The following is a 13,938-nucleotide window of genomic DNA, read 5'->3' on the forward strand; positions in this document are numbered from 1 at the left end:
AAAATAAAAAATAAAAACGGCTCGGGGTGTAGCTCAGTGGTGGCGTGCTCCTGGGTTTAACGCTCAGCATACCTTCCCCAAGAGTGTCTAGCCTTTATGTACTTCTTTACAAATGTCTTGCTTTATATGGCCCTCCTTACGTAGTGTGTAGATATTTCTCCCCCACTGGAGCCCTCTGTTTACAATCGCTTCATGGAGCTTGCCCCCCCCCCGGGGGGGGGGGCTGTTGCAGGTGGCGGGGTGCGCAGGGCCCTCTCTGGGTCCTGGGGAACCAGGCTGGTGGCTCTGATCTTGGCCTCTAGGGGGCAGCAGAGGGAAGCAAAAGAGGCTTCAAGAATTACCAGAAAACCCGCTTGGAAGGGGCTGCCCCGTGACACCTTAAACTTTTCTCCCCCAACCTGTCTCCATGTCCCTCCTCAGGACTGGGACGGAACAAACCAGCCAGGGACCCCAAGACTGATGAAAACCCCACTGAGTGTAGGGACGGGGAAGCGGGGGCAGTGACGACCAGACGACCAGGGCTCATTCTGAGACGTGGGGCTTTCATCTGGAGCCTCCTTTTCCCTGGACACAACTGAGAGATGGGCCAAGAAGGCTGTGGGGACCCTGGGTTCTGGCCTTGCCCTGATAATTCTCGAGCCTCAGTTTCCCCAGCTGAGATCTGGGAGTGCTGGGGACTTGGAGAGATTCCATAAGAGCTCGACTATACATCCTTTGGTCCACCTGCCTGGCATGCAGTTGGTGCCAAATTAGTGCTCCCAGCCCCTGAGCAGTCACACTGTTGGGCGGCCATACTAGAGCGCGTGCGTGGTGGGGTTTGGCTCTGTTCTCTGTGTGGATGCAGCTGGGCTCTGAGTCCGAGGTTCCCTCTCATGGCCTGGAGCAGGCTTCAGTACTGGGTCTGAACCATGGCGTGCGCCTTCGTCATGTCTCACCTGCCGGCCAGCCCTGGGAGCCAGGAACCCAGCCCCTGCACGCCATGCTCCTGCGCCGCAGCCATCGCTGGATCCCCGTTGTTGATGGAGTAGAATCAAAGCACCTGAGCCTGTGCTCAAGGCCCTGAGACAGGAGCTCTCCTCACGCCCCCCACCCCCAGCTGCACCTCTTTACGTGATCCACGTTTCTGCCAAACAGGTTTGATGTGGGCAGTTAGCAGAGTCTCTTCAAGCAGCCTCCTGTTCTTCGTCTGTAACATGAACACGGTACGGTAAGGCCCTTGGGTTTGAAGTGACAAGAGGTGGGGACCATGTGTGGAGCCCTCGGCATGTGTTGATTCCCTGTTCCCCACTCCTGTTTTACAGATGAGATACCTGAGGCAGAGAGAGACAGAGAGAGAGAGAGAGAGAGAGAGAGAGACAGAGAGACAGAGAGACAGAGACAGAAAAACACAGAGAGAGACACAGAGAGAGACAGAGAGAGACAGAGACAGAAAAACAGAGAGAGACACAGAGGCAGAGACAGAGACAGAGACAGAAAAACAGAGAGAGACAGAGAGAGAGAGAGAGAGAAGAGAGGAAAACACACACACACAGAGAGAGAGAGAGACAGAGAGACAGAGACATAGACAGAGACAGAAAGATATTGATTCAGGAACTGATCCAAAGATGTGCAGCTTAGATGTATCCAGGCCGGGATTAAAATCCGGACCTTTTTATGTGTGTTACCTTTTAACTCCTCCCCCTTCTGCGGTCTCTGCTCAGTGAGACCCCAGTTGTTCCCTCTGGGCCCTCTTCCCTCTCCGCCCTGCACACATCACCACCTGTGACTACGTAATTTACTAACTGCCTCCTGAGTATTTTGTAAGCCCCAGGAAGGCATAGCCCTGGTCTGTCTTATCTAGGGAATTCTGCTACAGGGAAGGGAGTCAAGAAAAACTTCCCAAGGAGACAGAAGAGTTACACCAGTTTTAAAGAACAGGCCAAAGGGGCTGGGAGTACAGCTCAGGGGAGAGCACTTGCCTCACATGCAGGAGGCCCTGGCTTCCAGCCCCAGCGCCAAGAAAGAAAAGAAAAAGAAAAGAACAGGCTGAGGCGTTCCAGCTGATCACTTTCTAATGAAGCTGGTTCCCTTCTCCTCTGAGAATCTAGCCCTGGGGATGCCTTAGATCGCACAGATTCCCAGGCCCCCCTCCCCTGGGAGCCCGGCCTTAGCAGCAACAGCCCGCAGATGCACTGCCAGGCTAGCGTCTTAACCGAGGGAGCCGAGTGGGCACTCGGCGGGGATACCTCCGGAGTCGGTATTTAGCAACCCTCCCTGGTAACTGGAAATTGGCTAATCTCTCGCTATAATTAGGAGGGCCTGGAGGCGGGGGCTGCGCTGCTTTCCCAGGCTCTGCTTTTTTGAAGGTTTAAGAAACAGGAAGTGACTTCGGAGGCCCAGGAGCTAGCGAATGTCTCTGTAGCCGCCGACTCTAAGGAAAAGTCGAAAGTGAAATACATCTGGGACGTGTCCCTTCAAAAGCATATTCAGATTTCCTGAAAAGTATGACTTTCATTATTAATTGCAGCAGTTTTGCTGGCAACTGAAACAAAGTAAACGAGTCCCAGTTGTATAGCTCCGTGAGTTCTCAGGAACTGAACCCATCCGTGTGACATGTGCCCCCAGCGCCCTCTCATGGCCCCTCCCAGCCACTATTCTATTTCTGGAGTGGGGGGTAACCAGTGCCGTGACTTTTAGTGCCGTAGGTTGGTTTTATCTAAAATGTCTTGGGCCTCTATTCCAGGTTCTCAAATTCAAATGCCCCCAGACAGGTGTCCTTAACACTGGAGGGGCCTGGTGGGGCTGTGCCCCCACACAGGGACACTTGCCCATGTTTGCCAGACAAAAACCACAGGCTTCGTGTTGGCAGGCAATCCTATCTTGCGAGAGAAGCCGAAGTCTAGATTTTCGTGAGAAATCTCACGATTCTTGAATGTTGGCTTCTCATGAAAATTTAGCGCACGGTGCAAGCCAGATCCATCCAGGCCAAACAAAACATGCTTATAGGCCAAATTTGGCTTGCAGGCCGCCTGGCCCATGGGAGAGCAGGTGTGGAAACACATGTCACTGCTGAGAGGTTCCCTGACCTTGGCCAACCACTGGGGAGTCGGGGTGGAGGCCTGGGACACCCTGCCATCACCTGGGGACCCGGGGCAAGGAGAGCAAGGGCATCCGAGGAGGGTGGAACTCTCTCGAAGGCGGGGGTCTGTCTGTCCCAGCATGGCGTGGTCAGCAACAGCAAAGTGACTTGGTGTGGCCATGGCCACGGAGGGGCAGGCCAAGGGGCTGGAGACAGGGCTGCAGCCAGTAGCGATGACCTGGAATGGCAGGCCCAGGCTGTGAGCCTTCCCTGCAGGGCAGGTGGGGGGGCACGCTGACCATTCAGCGAGGGCGAGCAGGAAGATGTTAAAAGGGCTTAGCTTGTCGCAGCGGGCTAGTTTCCAGCCTCCTAAACAAGGACCCATCAACTCCTGTCTGTGCCCAAGGTCTTTGAGATCATATCATCATTTGGGATAAAACTCCCTCCCAATCCGAGGGGCTGGTTGATGGTTGATGTTTGGAGGGTGTGTGGACATGATGTAATCTTCACCCAGCGCCCGGAGCTTCAGCTGGGGCAGAGGAGACAAGATCAGTGAGGATCTGCATTTTCTTGGGGGTGGAACTCCCTCCCTCTCTCTCTCTCTCTCTCTCTCTCTCTCCCCCCCCTCTCTCTCCCCCCCTCCCAGAATCCCCAAAGCCAGTGCCTCGGCCCTGGTGGGAGCCCTGGCATCATTCACCTGCCCCTAGCTGGCCTCTGCTGGGTCTTCACATACCCTAAATTAGACACGGCCCCTCTCTTTCCAGCCCCTCTGTTGGCTTCTGTTTCACCCAGTTAATGCCAGACTCCTCCTAACGGCCGGCACAGACCTCGTGTTCTGTCCCTTCCTGTCACCTCTCAGAGCCCTTTTCCTTCTGTTCGGCTGTGAGCGCACACTGTGCTGTCATCCCCTGGCGGCCGGGCAGGCTCGGGCTGAGGGCTTTGGCCCTGGCTGTCCCCACTGCTTGGAACTTTCTCCCCTCAGACACCCATCTCATGTGCCAGTGTTGCCTTCTTCCTCAGAGCTGCCCTCGGTTGTCTCCCTCCCTGCTTTGTTCTCTCTCTGGTCCTGAACATGATCTGCAAGGGGCTTAGTCCTGTTGTTTCTGTTCTCTTATCTCCCTGGCGTCGGGGCACAGTGGATGCTCAGCGGGCGAGTGAGGAGTGCAGTACTTGGGGATGTCTAAACTGGGTGCAATGGTGCACACCTGCAATTCCAGTACATGGGAGGCTGAGACGGGAAGATCGCAGGTTCAAGGCCAGCCCCTGCAACTAGCAAGATTCTGTTTCTTCTCTTTTCTTTTCTTCTTCTTCTTTCTTTCTTTCTTTTTTTTTTTTTTTTTTTTTTTTTGGTGATACTGGGGTTCCTGGAAACCCTTCTACCTCCGGGCTACAGTCCCAGACCTCTTTTATACTTTTTAGTTTTGGAAAAAGGGTCTTTTAAGCCAGCGCGGCTGGCTTCGAACCTGCGTGATCCTCCTGTCTCCGCCTCCCAAGCACGGGGATTACAAGTGTGCACCACCACGTCCAGCTGCAAGACTCTGTTTCTAAACAAAAATTAAAAAGGGCTGGTGGCATAGCTTGGAGGTAGACTGCCCCTTGGTTCAATCACTAGTATCAACCAACCAACTAACCAACCAACCAACCAGCTAACTAACCAACCAACCAACTAACTAACCAACTAACCAGCCCTGGGTGCTGGGCTGGCCTGCCTTCTTTCTTTCCTTTGTTGCAGTACTGAGGATTGAATCCAGGGGCACTCTACTACTGAGCTACATCCTCAGTCCATCCCATTTATTTATTTATTTATTTATTTATTTATTTACTTACTTTGAGATAAGATCTTGCTAAGTTGCCAGGCTGGCCTCAATCTTGTGATCCCCCTGTCTCAGCCTCTGAAGTAGCTGGGATTATAGGCGTGTGCCACGGCACCTGGCTTCCTCTGGATATTTCTTAAGAGAGTGTGATCCCTAAGTTCAATTTCTTCCGGGCTCCCCTGACTGAGCACCCAGGACAAGAGCCTCAGCTTGAAGGGCACCGAGCTCGGCCACATGCCAATGCCAACCACCATCTCAAGCCCAAAGACGCATCATGTCCAGCCTCTATCCAAGGGGCTGTTTTCAGATGTGTGCAGACACTTGTATGATAAACATTGCATGTCCATTTAAATGTGCCGCTGGGCTCCCTGTAGCTGTTTGGCCCTGATACATCTTCTCTGTCAACCAATACCCTCAACGCCATCATCACACAAAGGTTCTCCCTCTCAAAATAGTTGGGGACCCCTTGCCTAGGGCCAGAAAAGGGCTCTAATGAGCAAGGGTGGAGCCCCCCGGCCACCCTTCATGCCAGCCTCTGCCAGCGATGTTGCCCACAATGCTTTATGCTCACCTGCCCCCAGGCGGGGTGGCAGCAGCTGACAGTGAGCCCCGGCTCGCCCACAGGGGGAAGGCGACTCATAGTCCGTTCACCTTGAATTCAGCAAGGCCTGCCGCTTGGCGAGGGGACGGGTGGCTGGAGCCCATCTCAGCTCCGGCAGAATGCAAATTAGCTCGTGCAATCAACATGCAATTAATTGTTGCACGCCCTGGGCGTCCACAGTCACCAAGCACTGTGCAGCCAGGCCTTCAGGGAGCAGCGACGGGGATGGAAGTCACTCTCACTTTGCACAAGCCTGTATCTGAGCTGTATCTGGCAACGCTCTTGGTCCACCCAGATGTTAATCATGGTGCCAGATTTTGCTGAATGCTCGCTCTGTGCAACGTGCTTGTTATGGAAGTGACTTCACAACAGCCGCCCGAGGTAATGTGTCTCTGAGGTCTATCACTCCCCTCTTTAATAGGAATGGAAACTCAAGCTCAGAGAGACCAAGTAACTTGTTCAAAGCCACGCAGCTGGCCAACTCCCAAGTCCGTATGTCCATCCACTCTGCCCTACTTCAACCTTGAAGAGTCCAAGTTGTCAGCCAGGTTGCTCTGCCTCCCCAGGGCACCCCTACCTGGGGGCTATGGTTTGGTGCCTGGCACCGGCCCTCTTTGGGTCATGCCGCTGGGGATCTCAAGTAGGGTGTGCGTGCGAGGAGGCCCTGTGTGTTATACCCTGCACTTGAAACCTGTCCGGGGCAACTCTTTGCCATGGTAAGGAGCCCAGATGAGTGCTTCGCCCTCGGAGGGGGATGCTGGAGGTGGCCCGAGGAAGAGACAAGCCTTTCAGATTCTCCAACCCCGCGCTCGGGGTTGGACACCCGTCCCGGTCCTTCCTTAACTGCAGAGCCCTCCAGAGGCCACCTTTCAGCAGCTCGGCTCCGCAGCTCGGCCCCTCTGGAGTCCCTTTCTGGGGGGGCTCCGGTGTGGTCCCTCTCTGGGGGAGGGCGCCGGGTCGGGCGGAGGGGCCGCTCTCCCTCCCCGGGCTGCGGCGCCCCCTCTGCCCGCGCGGGCGGGAACAGTGTCGCGGGCCGCCTGCAGGTGTCTCCCCACGGAGGGCGCCGCCGTCCCCGCGCCGCGGCCGCTCCAGGCGCGCGGTCGGGAGGTGCGGGCCGGGGGCCGGGGGCCGGGGCCGGGCGCCCCGGGGCGCTGAGCGGGCGGGCGGCGCCGACCCGGCGGCATGAAGACGAGCCGCCGCGGCCGCGCGCTGCTGGCCGTGGCGCTGAACCTGCTGGCGCTGCTGTGCGCCACCACCGCCTTCCTCACCACGCACTGGTGCCAGGGCACGCAGCGGGTGCCCAAGCCGGGCTGCGGCCAGGGCGGCGCCACCTGCCCCGCGGCGGGCGCCAACGCCTCGGCCAACGCCACGGCCGCCCCCGGCGCGGGCGCCTACAGCTGGGAGGCGGGCGACGAGCGCTTCCTCCTGCGGCGCTTCCACGCCGGCATCTGGTACTCGTGCGAGCAGGAGCTGGGCGGCCCGGGTGAGTGCGGGTCCCCTCGCGGTCCCTGCGCGAGCCTCCTCCTCCCCCCCCTCCTCCTGGGGGGCGGCGGTCGGGGGACCCCGGCTGCGGGCGGCTCCTCCAGCGCGGACCCCGAGCCCGGAGCCCCGGGTCATCCTCCCACTCCATCTCCAGCCCGCGCGGAGTGAGTGAGTCCCGGCCAGGGAGCCCTGGGGGTCCCGGTCCCCTCCCCCGAGAAGATGCGACGGGAGGAAGACCCTGCGGGCGGGAAACGGGGACAGCTCTGTGAACTCACATGGGCTTGGGGAGTCTAAGAGGCTTAGCACAAGTTCCCCGCAGAACTGGGGAGGGGGCTGGCCTTTCAGAACCCAGCTCTGCACCCCGTCTCTGCACTCTCTGCTCCAGGGCTAGAGGGAGGGTCCCCAAGGCAGGCAGCGAAGCCATGGCAGGGTTCAGGGGACAGCTGCCCCATGGGGTAGGGTGCTCCAGCCAGACACTGGGCAGTGCTGATACTGGCAGTGCTAGATACCGGGCAGTGCCGGGTCCGCAGGACTGGGTGCCTCCGACATGGTTCGCCTCCAAGCTGGCGTGGGGGGCATGTCCTGTGTGAATGGACCCCTTTCCCCAAGGTTAAAGCTCCTCCGTGCCTGCGGATCTCGTTGTGTGGACGTGGGGTGTGTGGATTCAAGGGTAGATGGGAGGGGATGACAGGTGATCCTTTGACCCGCATAAGCCATTGGCCTAACTGCCTGGCCTTCAAGGTGGCTCCTCAGGGAGTAGACTGGCCGCCCCTTAGAAGCAAGGTCTCCCGGATGCGGCTCTCAACCCTGCCTTGATCTCCCTCCTCACACTTGGCACAGTGTGAAGTTTCTGGGGGCCCTTGGTCACGAGCATCTGCCCCCTCCCCCAAGGATGCCCTTCTGTGAGGGCATCGGTGAGCGGGTCTCATTCATGGCCACACCCCCCAGCTCTGGGGTGGGTCTAGCGCATAGTAGGCCCTCAGTAAACACTTGCAGCATAAACATGTTAATATGCAAAATATGAATGTTGGATGGGGCTTGGGACGAGGGGCCGGAGCCTCCTTGGTGGCCGCGTGCACCCTCTGGCTTCTAGGGATGCTAAACTGAACTTTTTTTGACTTCATCTGAGCCAGGCTGGCTATTTGTCAGAAATGCAAGGTGTTTGAATCAGGTCCTGCCCTGACCCCTTTCGCCCCATCTGGCTCACTTCTGGTATGCACTCAGGACATAAAATTCTACTGTGGCATGGAATAAAAATAATAAAAACCTCAAAGCCATCTTGGCTGAAATTCTCCGCTTCCACCAGCCCAACCCTCACCTCCCCGCGGAGGCCACTGGCGCATCCACGCCCTTTGGCCGAGAGATCCCATAGATCCTTTTCCAAATTCAAGAGGATGTCTTGGAGCTCGGGGACTGGCCCCCTCTGCTCTTGCCAAGTTTCTCCTCCATGTGGCCACCCAGCCTTCCCCTGTGTGCACACACGGGAATACAAGGCTGTGTGTCTTGTCTCTGGCAGCCCGAGTTCTCTCCCTGCCTCTGTGGAGAGTCCTGGCCACGCTGGCCAGCCAAAGCCTCTTCATTGAGGTCTCTCTTGGTCACCCTTGACGGCCACGGGCTTACGGTCGTTCCTGTAGCTCATCTGGTGCTCGACACAAGGAGTTTAAGCTGTGTACTATAGTTTTAAATATCATTAATTGGAAAATATCTAACATCTCTAGATAACATGTGCCAAGCCCTTTACTACACCGGGCCCTGTGGCAACTTCTTGCCTGTGGGATTTTGTTCAATGCTGGCCTCCACCTCGGAGGCTGGCACTTTTGCAGGGCCCGTTTCTCAGATGAGGCTCACAGGAGTTTCTGACGAGGGAGACTGAACTGTCCTCTTGGGGGCAGGAAGGAATCAGAGGGCCGTGATGGGGAAAGGGAATGGTGGAACCAGAGGTCGGAGAGGTGGGCATTTGAGGGGGGGGACTAAGGATGAGACCCTCACCTTCAGTCCTGTGTGAGTTAAAACAGGACTGGGTAATTTGCTGGGTAAATAAAACAAGCCTGCCCTTTTCTAGTGGTCACCGTTGGCTAGAGATCACCCCTCCCAGAAAATCACGATTTTCTTCCCTGGGAGCTTGGAAAATAGTTATCAGCTTGTGGTTGCTGGTGAGACATCCGGAGGCCGTGCTCGAAAAGAGTGGCTGCCACGGCTAATCCCATGGCACCCAAATGCTGCCAGAACCCCCACTGCTGGGCCTGAAAGGGTGTCAGGAAGTACCTGGCCTCAAACTTTCGTTGCTATGACAACCTGTCATCTGGGTTCTGTGACCATTTTATTTTATTTTTTTCTCCAAGAGGGGGAAAAACACAAAACATCCCAACATCACAGGAACAAAACCCTGCCCCCCTCTTCCCTGCCCCTCCCCACAACAAGAGGGCAGAGCTCTGCCCTCCCCCTTCCTCCCTCCCCAAGTCCTCCCTCCTCTGCCTTTGACAGGCACCCCAGTGAGACCTCAGCACCCCAGTGAGAGCCCCCCAACGTGGGATCCTCACCTCTCTGGCCCCTTCCTCTCCCCCAGAGACACCTCTCCCCACCCTGGGCAGCCCCAGGGGCATCTGTGGAGCACCCTTCCCACACTCCAACCCCGCCGCTGCGTCACGAGGAAACTCAGCCAGTCCCAGACAGACTCACTTTGACCAGGCCGGCACAAAGCGCTCTTTTCTCCTTCCCGGGAAGGAAGGAGCACGGACCCCGCACACAGGCGAGGGGAGCGTGGCCTCCGGCACATCAGCCCAAGCCCTTCCTGCAAAGCCGATTTCTCTGCTGGTTTAGAAGCGAGGAGGGGCTGCGTGGGGGCAGAGGAGGCATTGTGGGGTGAGGAGGGGGCTGTGTGGGCAGGATGGGGGCAGCAGAGTCAAGGCCCCCAGGAGGGAGGAATGAAGGTCTGGCTGGGCCGTGGCGGGTCAGAGCCCTGTGCATCTGAACCTGAGCAAAGGTAGCTCTGCAGAATTTTGGGGTGGCATCTGGATCTGTGGCTTGGGAGACTGGCCGAGTGGGGCTGGAGAGAGAAGGGAGGGACTAGGGGCCCACATGCCCGGCACAGCGGAGGGAGGCCTCGTCCAGGCTCAGGGACCCTGGGAAAGGGGCAGGTTTGGGGCCAGACTCTGGGGCCACTCTCCCCCAGGACGCTCCTGGCTGGGATGGGCTTCTCACTAGCAGTGTGGCTGTGGGCAGGAGTCTCTGCTGCTGCCCTACAGATGGGTATCAGGGCGGTGGGCACCCGCCGAGGTGCAAGGGTACAGTGGTGGTACAGAAGAGTGAGCGGGGCACACTCCACACCCGCGCTGCTGCCAGGCTTGTTCGAGTCGCCAGCACTGCCCCATGGACACCTGCCACGGCCTCCCTGCCTCCCACAGACTCCACCCAGCGCTAGGCCATCTTCAGATCCCTCTTTGCAGGGCACCCTCCCTTGACCCGTCCTCACACTCAGAGTCAGAGCCAAGCCCCTCTCGGGGCTCCTGTTCGGCTGCCCCTTGGCCTCCTGCCACCCCAGCCTCCGGTACCCTAGGCACCCTCTGGCCTCAGGGCCCAGCATCGGCTCCTCCCCCTGCTTGGGCTGCTCCTGCCCAGATCCACCTGAGACCATTTCCGAAACTTCTTTTTGTGTGTGTGGTAGTGGGGATGGAACCCAAGGACTTTTTACTTCCAAGCTACATCTCCAGCTCTATTTTTTATTTTTATTTTGAAACAGGGTCTCACTAGGTTGACGCACGTCTCACTCCTTGCTGAGGCTGTCCTCTAACCTGCGATCCTCCTGTCCCAACCTCCCAAGTCCTGGGATTACAAGCACGTGCCTCCACGCCCGGCTTTGAAATTTCTTCAAGTCTGTGCTCAGTTGTCTGACCACCTGATTCAAAACGGACCCCCTCAGCCTGGCGTGGTGGCGCACGCCTGTAACCAGGACTTGGGAGGATGAGACAGGAGGATCACAGGCTTGAAGCTGGCCTCGGCAACTTAGTGAGACCTGTTTCAAAATAAAAAGGGCTGGGGGTGTAGCTTAGAAGTAGAACGCCCTGGGCTCAGTCCCGCTCCCAACGGGTCCTCTCATCTTCTCTGCTTACTTTCTTCTAGCACCGCCTTACGCCCACCCCACTTGTTTGCGCGTGGTCCACCAGCTCTGCGAAGGCAGGGGCTGATTTTTACTTGTGTTGTTTGCCGTCGGCTCCCCCGTGCTTGGAACACCGGCACATAATAAGTGCTCAATAAGTCTCTGTGGACCGAGTGATGCTTGTTATTGTTACCGCTGCCCTTGGTATCAGGTCTGCTCCCCCACAGTGCAGCGCCCGCCACCCGTTCCCCTTCAGAGCACGGGGCTGGGTGTGAGGCCCCCTGTGGCCGCCCCTGCCGCAGCTCCCCAGGCCTGGGAGAGTACCAGAGAGCTGCTATAAAGCCAGAGAGCCTCCATGTTGGGAAGAGGTTGGGCGAAGACTCGCACTTTGAGAGGTTTGTTCTAAGCCCTCCACAGGTGTTACAGCCTCTCATCCTTATGGAGGCAGGTGCCATGGTTACCCCATTTTCTTGCTGAGGAAACTAAGTCACAGAGAGGAAAGTGACTTACTCCAGGTCATGCAGCCAGCCAGTAGAGAGCTGGGATGCGCGCCAGGCAGGAGGCTCGAGCCGCCGCTCCACTGCCCCGGGCTGGCCTGGTTCACACAGCCTCCCGGGCTCCTCCAACCAGCTGCTCCAGGAAGAGCCCTGTGCCAGGCGTCCCGAGCCTGGCTTCAGGTCTAGGTTCCGCTGCCAACTTGCTGAGTGGCTTTGGGAAGCTGCTCCCTCCCTCTGGCCTTTTCTTTCTTTAGGTGTAAGAGTGTTTGGTTTGGATTTTGCCTGGCTGATAGAGACGGCAGGGCTGTTTTTGTGACCACAGGCTTTGGGGTCAGGCAGACCTGGCCCCAGTTCCCACACCACACTCCCCTGCTGTGTGGGCTTGGGTAGGAGTTCTCCCTCTCTGGCCCTCAGATTCCTTGGCTGGGGCACAAGGACAACACCCTCCATCTCATGATGGAATCACAGGGCTCTGCTGGCACTCACTGTGATGGACCCCGATGTCCGTCGCTTCGAACCTGGGGCCTGCGGGACAGGGCAGACCCGAGCTGCGATTGCGTCTCATCTGGCTCGCGGTGTTTATTGTGTCTTTGAATAAGTTGCCGGCATTTTTTTTTTTTTTTTGTGGTACTGGGGATGGAACCCTTCTACCGCCAGACTATACTCCCAGACCTACTTTAAAAAAAATATTTTATTTGGAAACAGTGTCTCTTAAGCCAGGGAGGCTGGCTTTGAACCTGTGAGATCCTCCTGTCTCCGCCTCCCAAGCGCAGGGATTACAAGCGTGCGTCATCACGCCCAGCAGCCAGCATTTGAACATCCAGAGGTGTAGCAGAACATCTGGATGTGAGGCTTTTCTCAAAAAACCCAGTAGGTGTGTCCACCCTGGGCCCAGGCTCCTCTGGGAGTGGCTGTTGTCCCTTCGTCCCAGACACTCCCGTCTCCTCACTCCTCCTCGTACAGACTGCCACCCTGCTGTGGGCTCTGGCCTGACCATGGAGTCCTAAGAGGCACCGGGACACCCCCATCTGGCCCTCTGGAGACCTGGGGCTCCCTGTTCCCATCCTGCCAGCTCTGCTCTGGCCCCAGCCTGGCCTCACTCAGTCCCCCTTTCTCTCTTGGGTCCCTCTCCACCTTGTTGCCAGGGGTGCAGTTAAATCTCAGGCCACCCCAGTCTCTGCTCAGGACCCGCCAAGCAGTCAGTCTCCTCCAGTCCCAGCCAAAAGCTCCTGGTGGCTGCCGGCCCCGGGTGCTGGGCCTGGGCCTCCCGAACTTCTGTCTTCTTCTCTCCCTACCTAGTCACACCTGCTTGCTGCTCTGGTCTGGGAACACTCCTCTCAGGAACCCCAAGGCTCCCTCCCTTCCCAAGAGCTCTGCCTGACCTTCTCCTCTCGTCCTGGAGGCCTTCCTGGTCTACCCAGGACTCGCCCCCAGCCCCACCGCTCCCCCATGCCCCAGTTCCTGCTGCAGGTTCCCAGGCCCCTCGTTGCCTTCTTCATGGTCTCCCTCCCCTCCTGGGTGCTGGCTGGCACATACGCTGCATCATCTGTCCCAGGACCTGGGTGAGCTGGTGCTTACTAAGCGCACGTCGCGTACTTGCTGAGTGCCCTTGGGGTCCCGGGGCATCTCAGGACGGCCCGTGCTGTGGGGGGCCGGGTCCCTGTGCTCTGTGTGGTCATCCCTGGGGACCTAGATCTCCAGGCTCCCTCCTCTGCTTCTTTTGCTCCCCGTAAAGGTATTTGGGGGGCGCGGTGAGGAGCCAAAGGGGCTGGACTGAGAACCATCTTCGGGGCTGCTGCATCCTCTGTGCAGACTGTCTGCAGGACCCTGGCCGTGATGCTCATCTGGTCCCAAGTGACAGAAAGAGACCACTAGACAGGGGAGCCCAGTGGGATCTGCTGAGTCAGGCCATAGGCTTGTTTCCACAGGGGTCTGTGGTCCTTACTTGACCAGCAGCCTCCAGGTGGAGGTGGGCACGGGCTGGCACCAGCCTGCCAGCGCCTGCTCTTTCTTGACCCAGCCCCTGCCCACCGTCTACCCTCTTCTGGTCTCACTCTCAGCTTTCTGCTTCCTCCCCGCCACGCCAGGCTGCCCCACCCCAGGGCCTTTGTACTCGCTGGCCCTCACTGGAATTCCCTTCCTCCATCTGTGAAAACTTAAGCCTTCGGTCTCAGGTGCTGTCTCCTTGCTTGGGCTTTTCTTTCCAGAACACACCCGGCCAATTTATTCCTGTGTGTGTTTAGGAATACCTTAAGTTGAAGCGGTGACCATGGTGCCCCCAGGACCCAGGGATAGATCTCTTTGGCTAGGAGAGCCATGCCCGGTGACTCTGGCCCCATGGTGTCTCTGGTCACTCCCCAGAAGGTGGGCATTGCCTTGCAAAGCCTCCA

At 57.8% G+C, this 13,938-nt stretch overlaps 1 protein-coding gene across 4 annotated transcripts in view; it reads left to right on the forward strand.

Annotated features, from left to right (window-relative positions):
* Positions 1-6,655: 6,655 nt before the first annotated feature.
* The window catches only part of GSG1L (GSG1 like), a gene marked incomplete at both ends in the record, with an annotated part of 230,803 nt that continues 223,520 nt past the window's right edge, over positions 6,656-13,938 (forward strand). For all 4 annotated transcript variants that reach the window (XM_080703253.1, XM_080703256.1, XM_080703255.1 and 1 more), the window contains one exon: positions 6,656-6,956. In XM_080703253.1, the coding sequence (XP_080559379.1) occupies positions 6,656-6,956 (301 nt within the window). The remainder of the gene's footprint in view (positions 6,957-13,938) is intronic.

The sequence above is a fragment of the Muscardinus avellanarius genome (assembly GCF_963383645.1).
Source record: "Muscardinus avellanarius genome assembly, chromosome: 10".
NCBI classification, from domain to species: Eukaryota; Metazoa; Chordata; class Mammalia; order Rodentia; family Gliridae; genus Muscardinus; species Muscardinus avellanarius.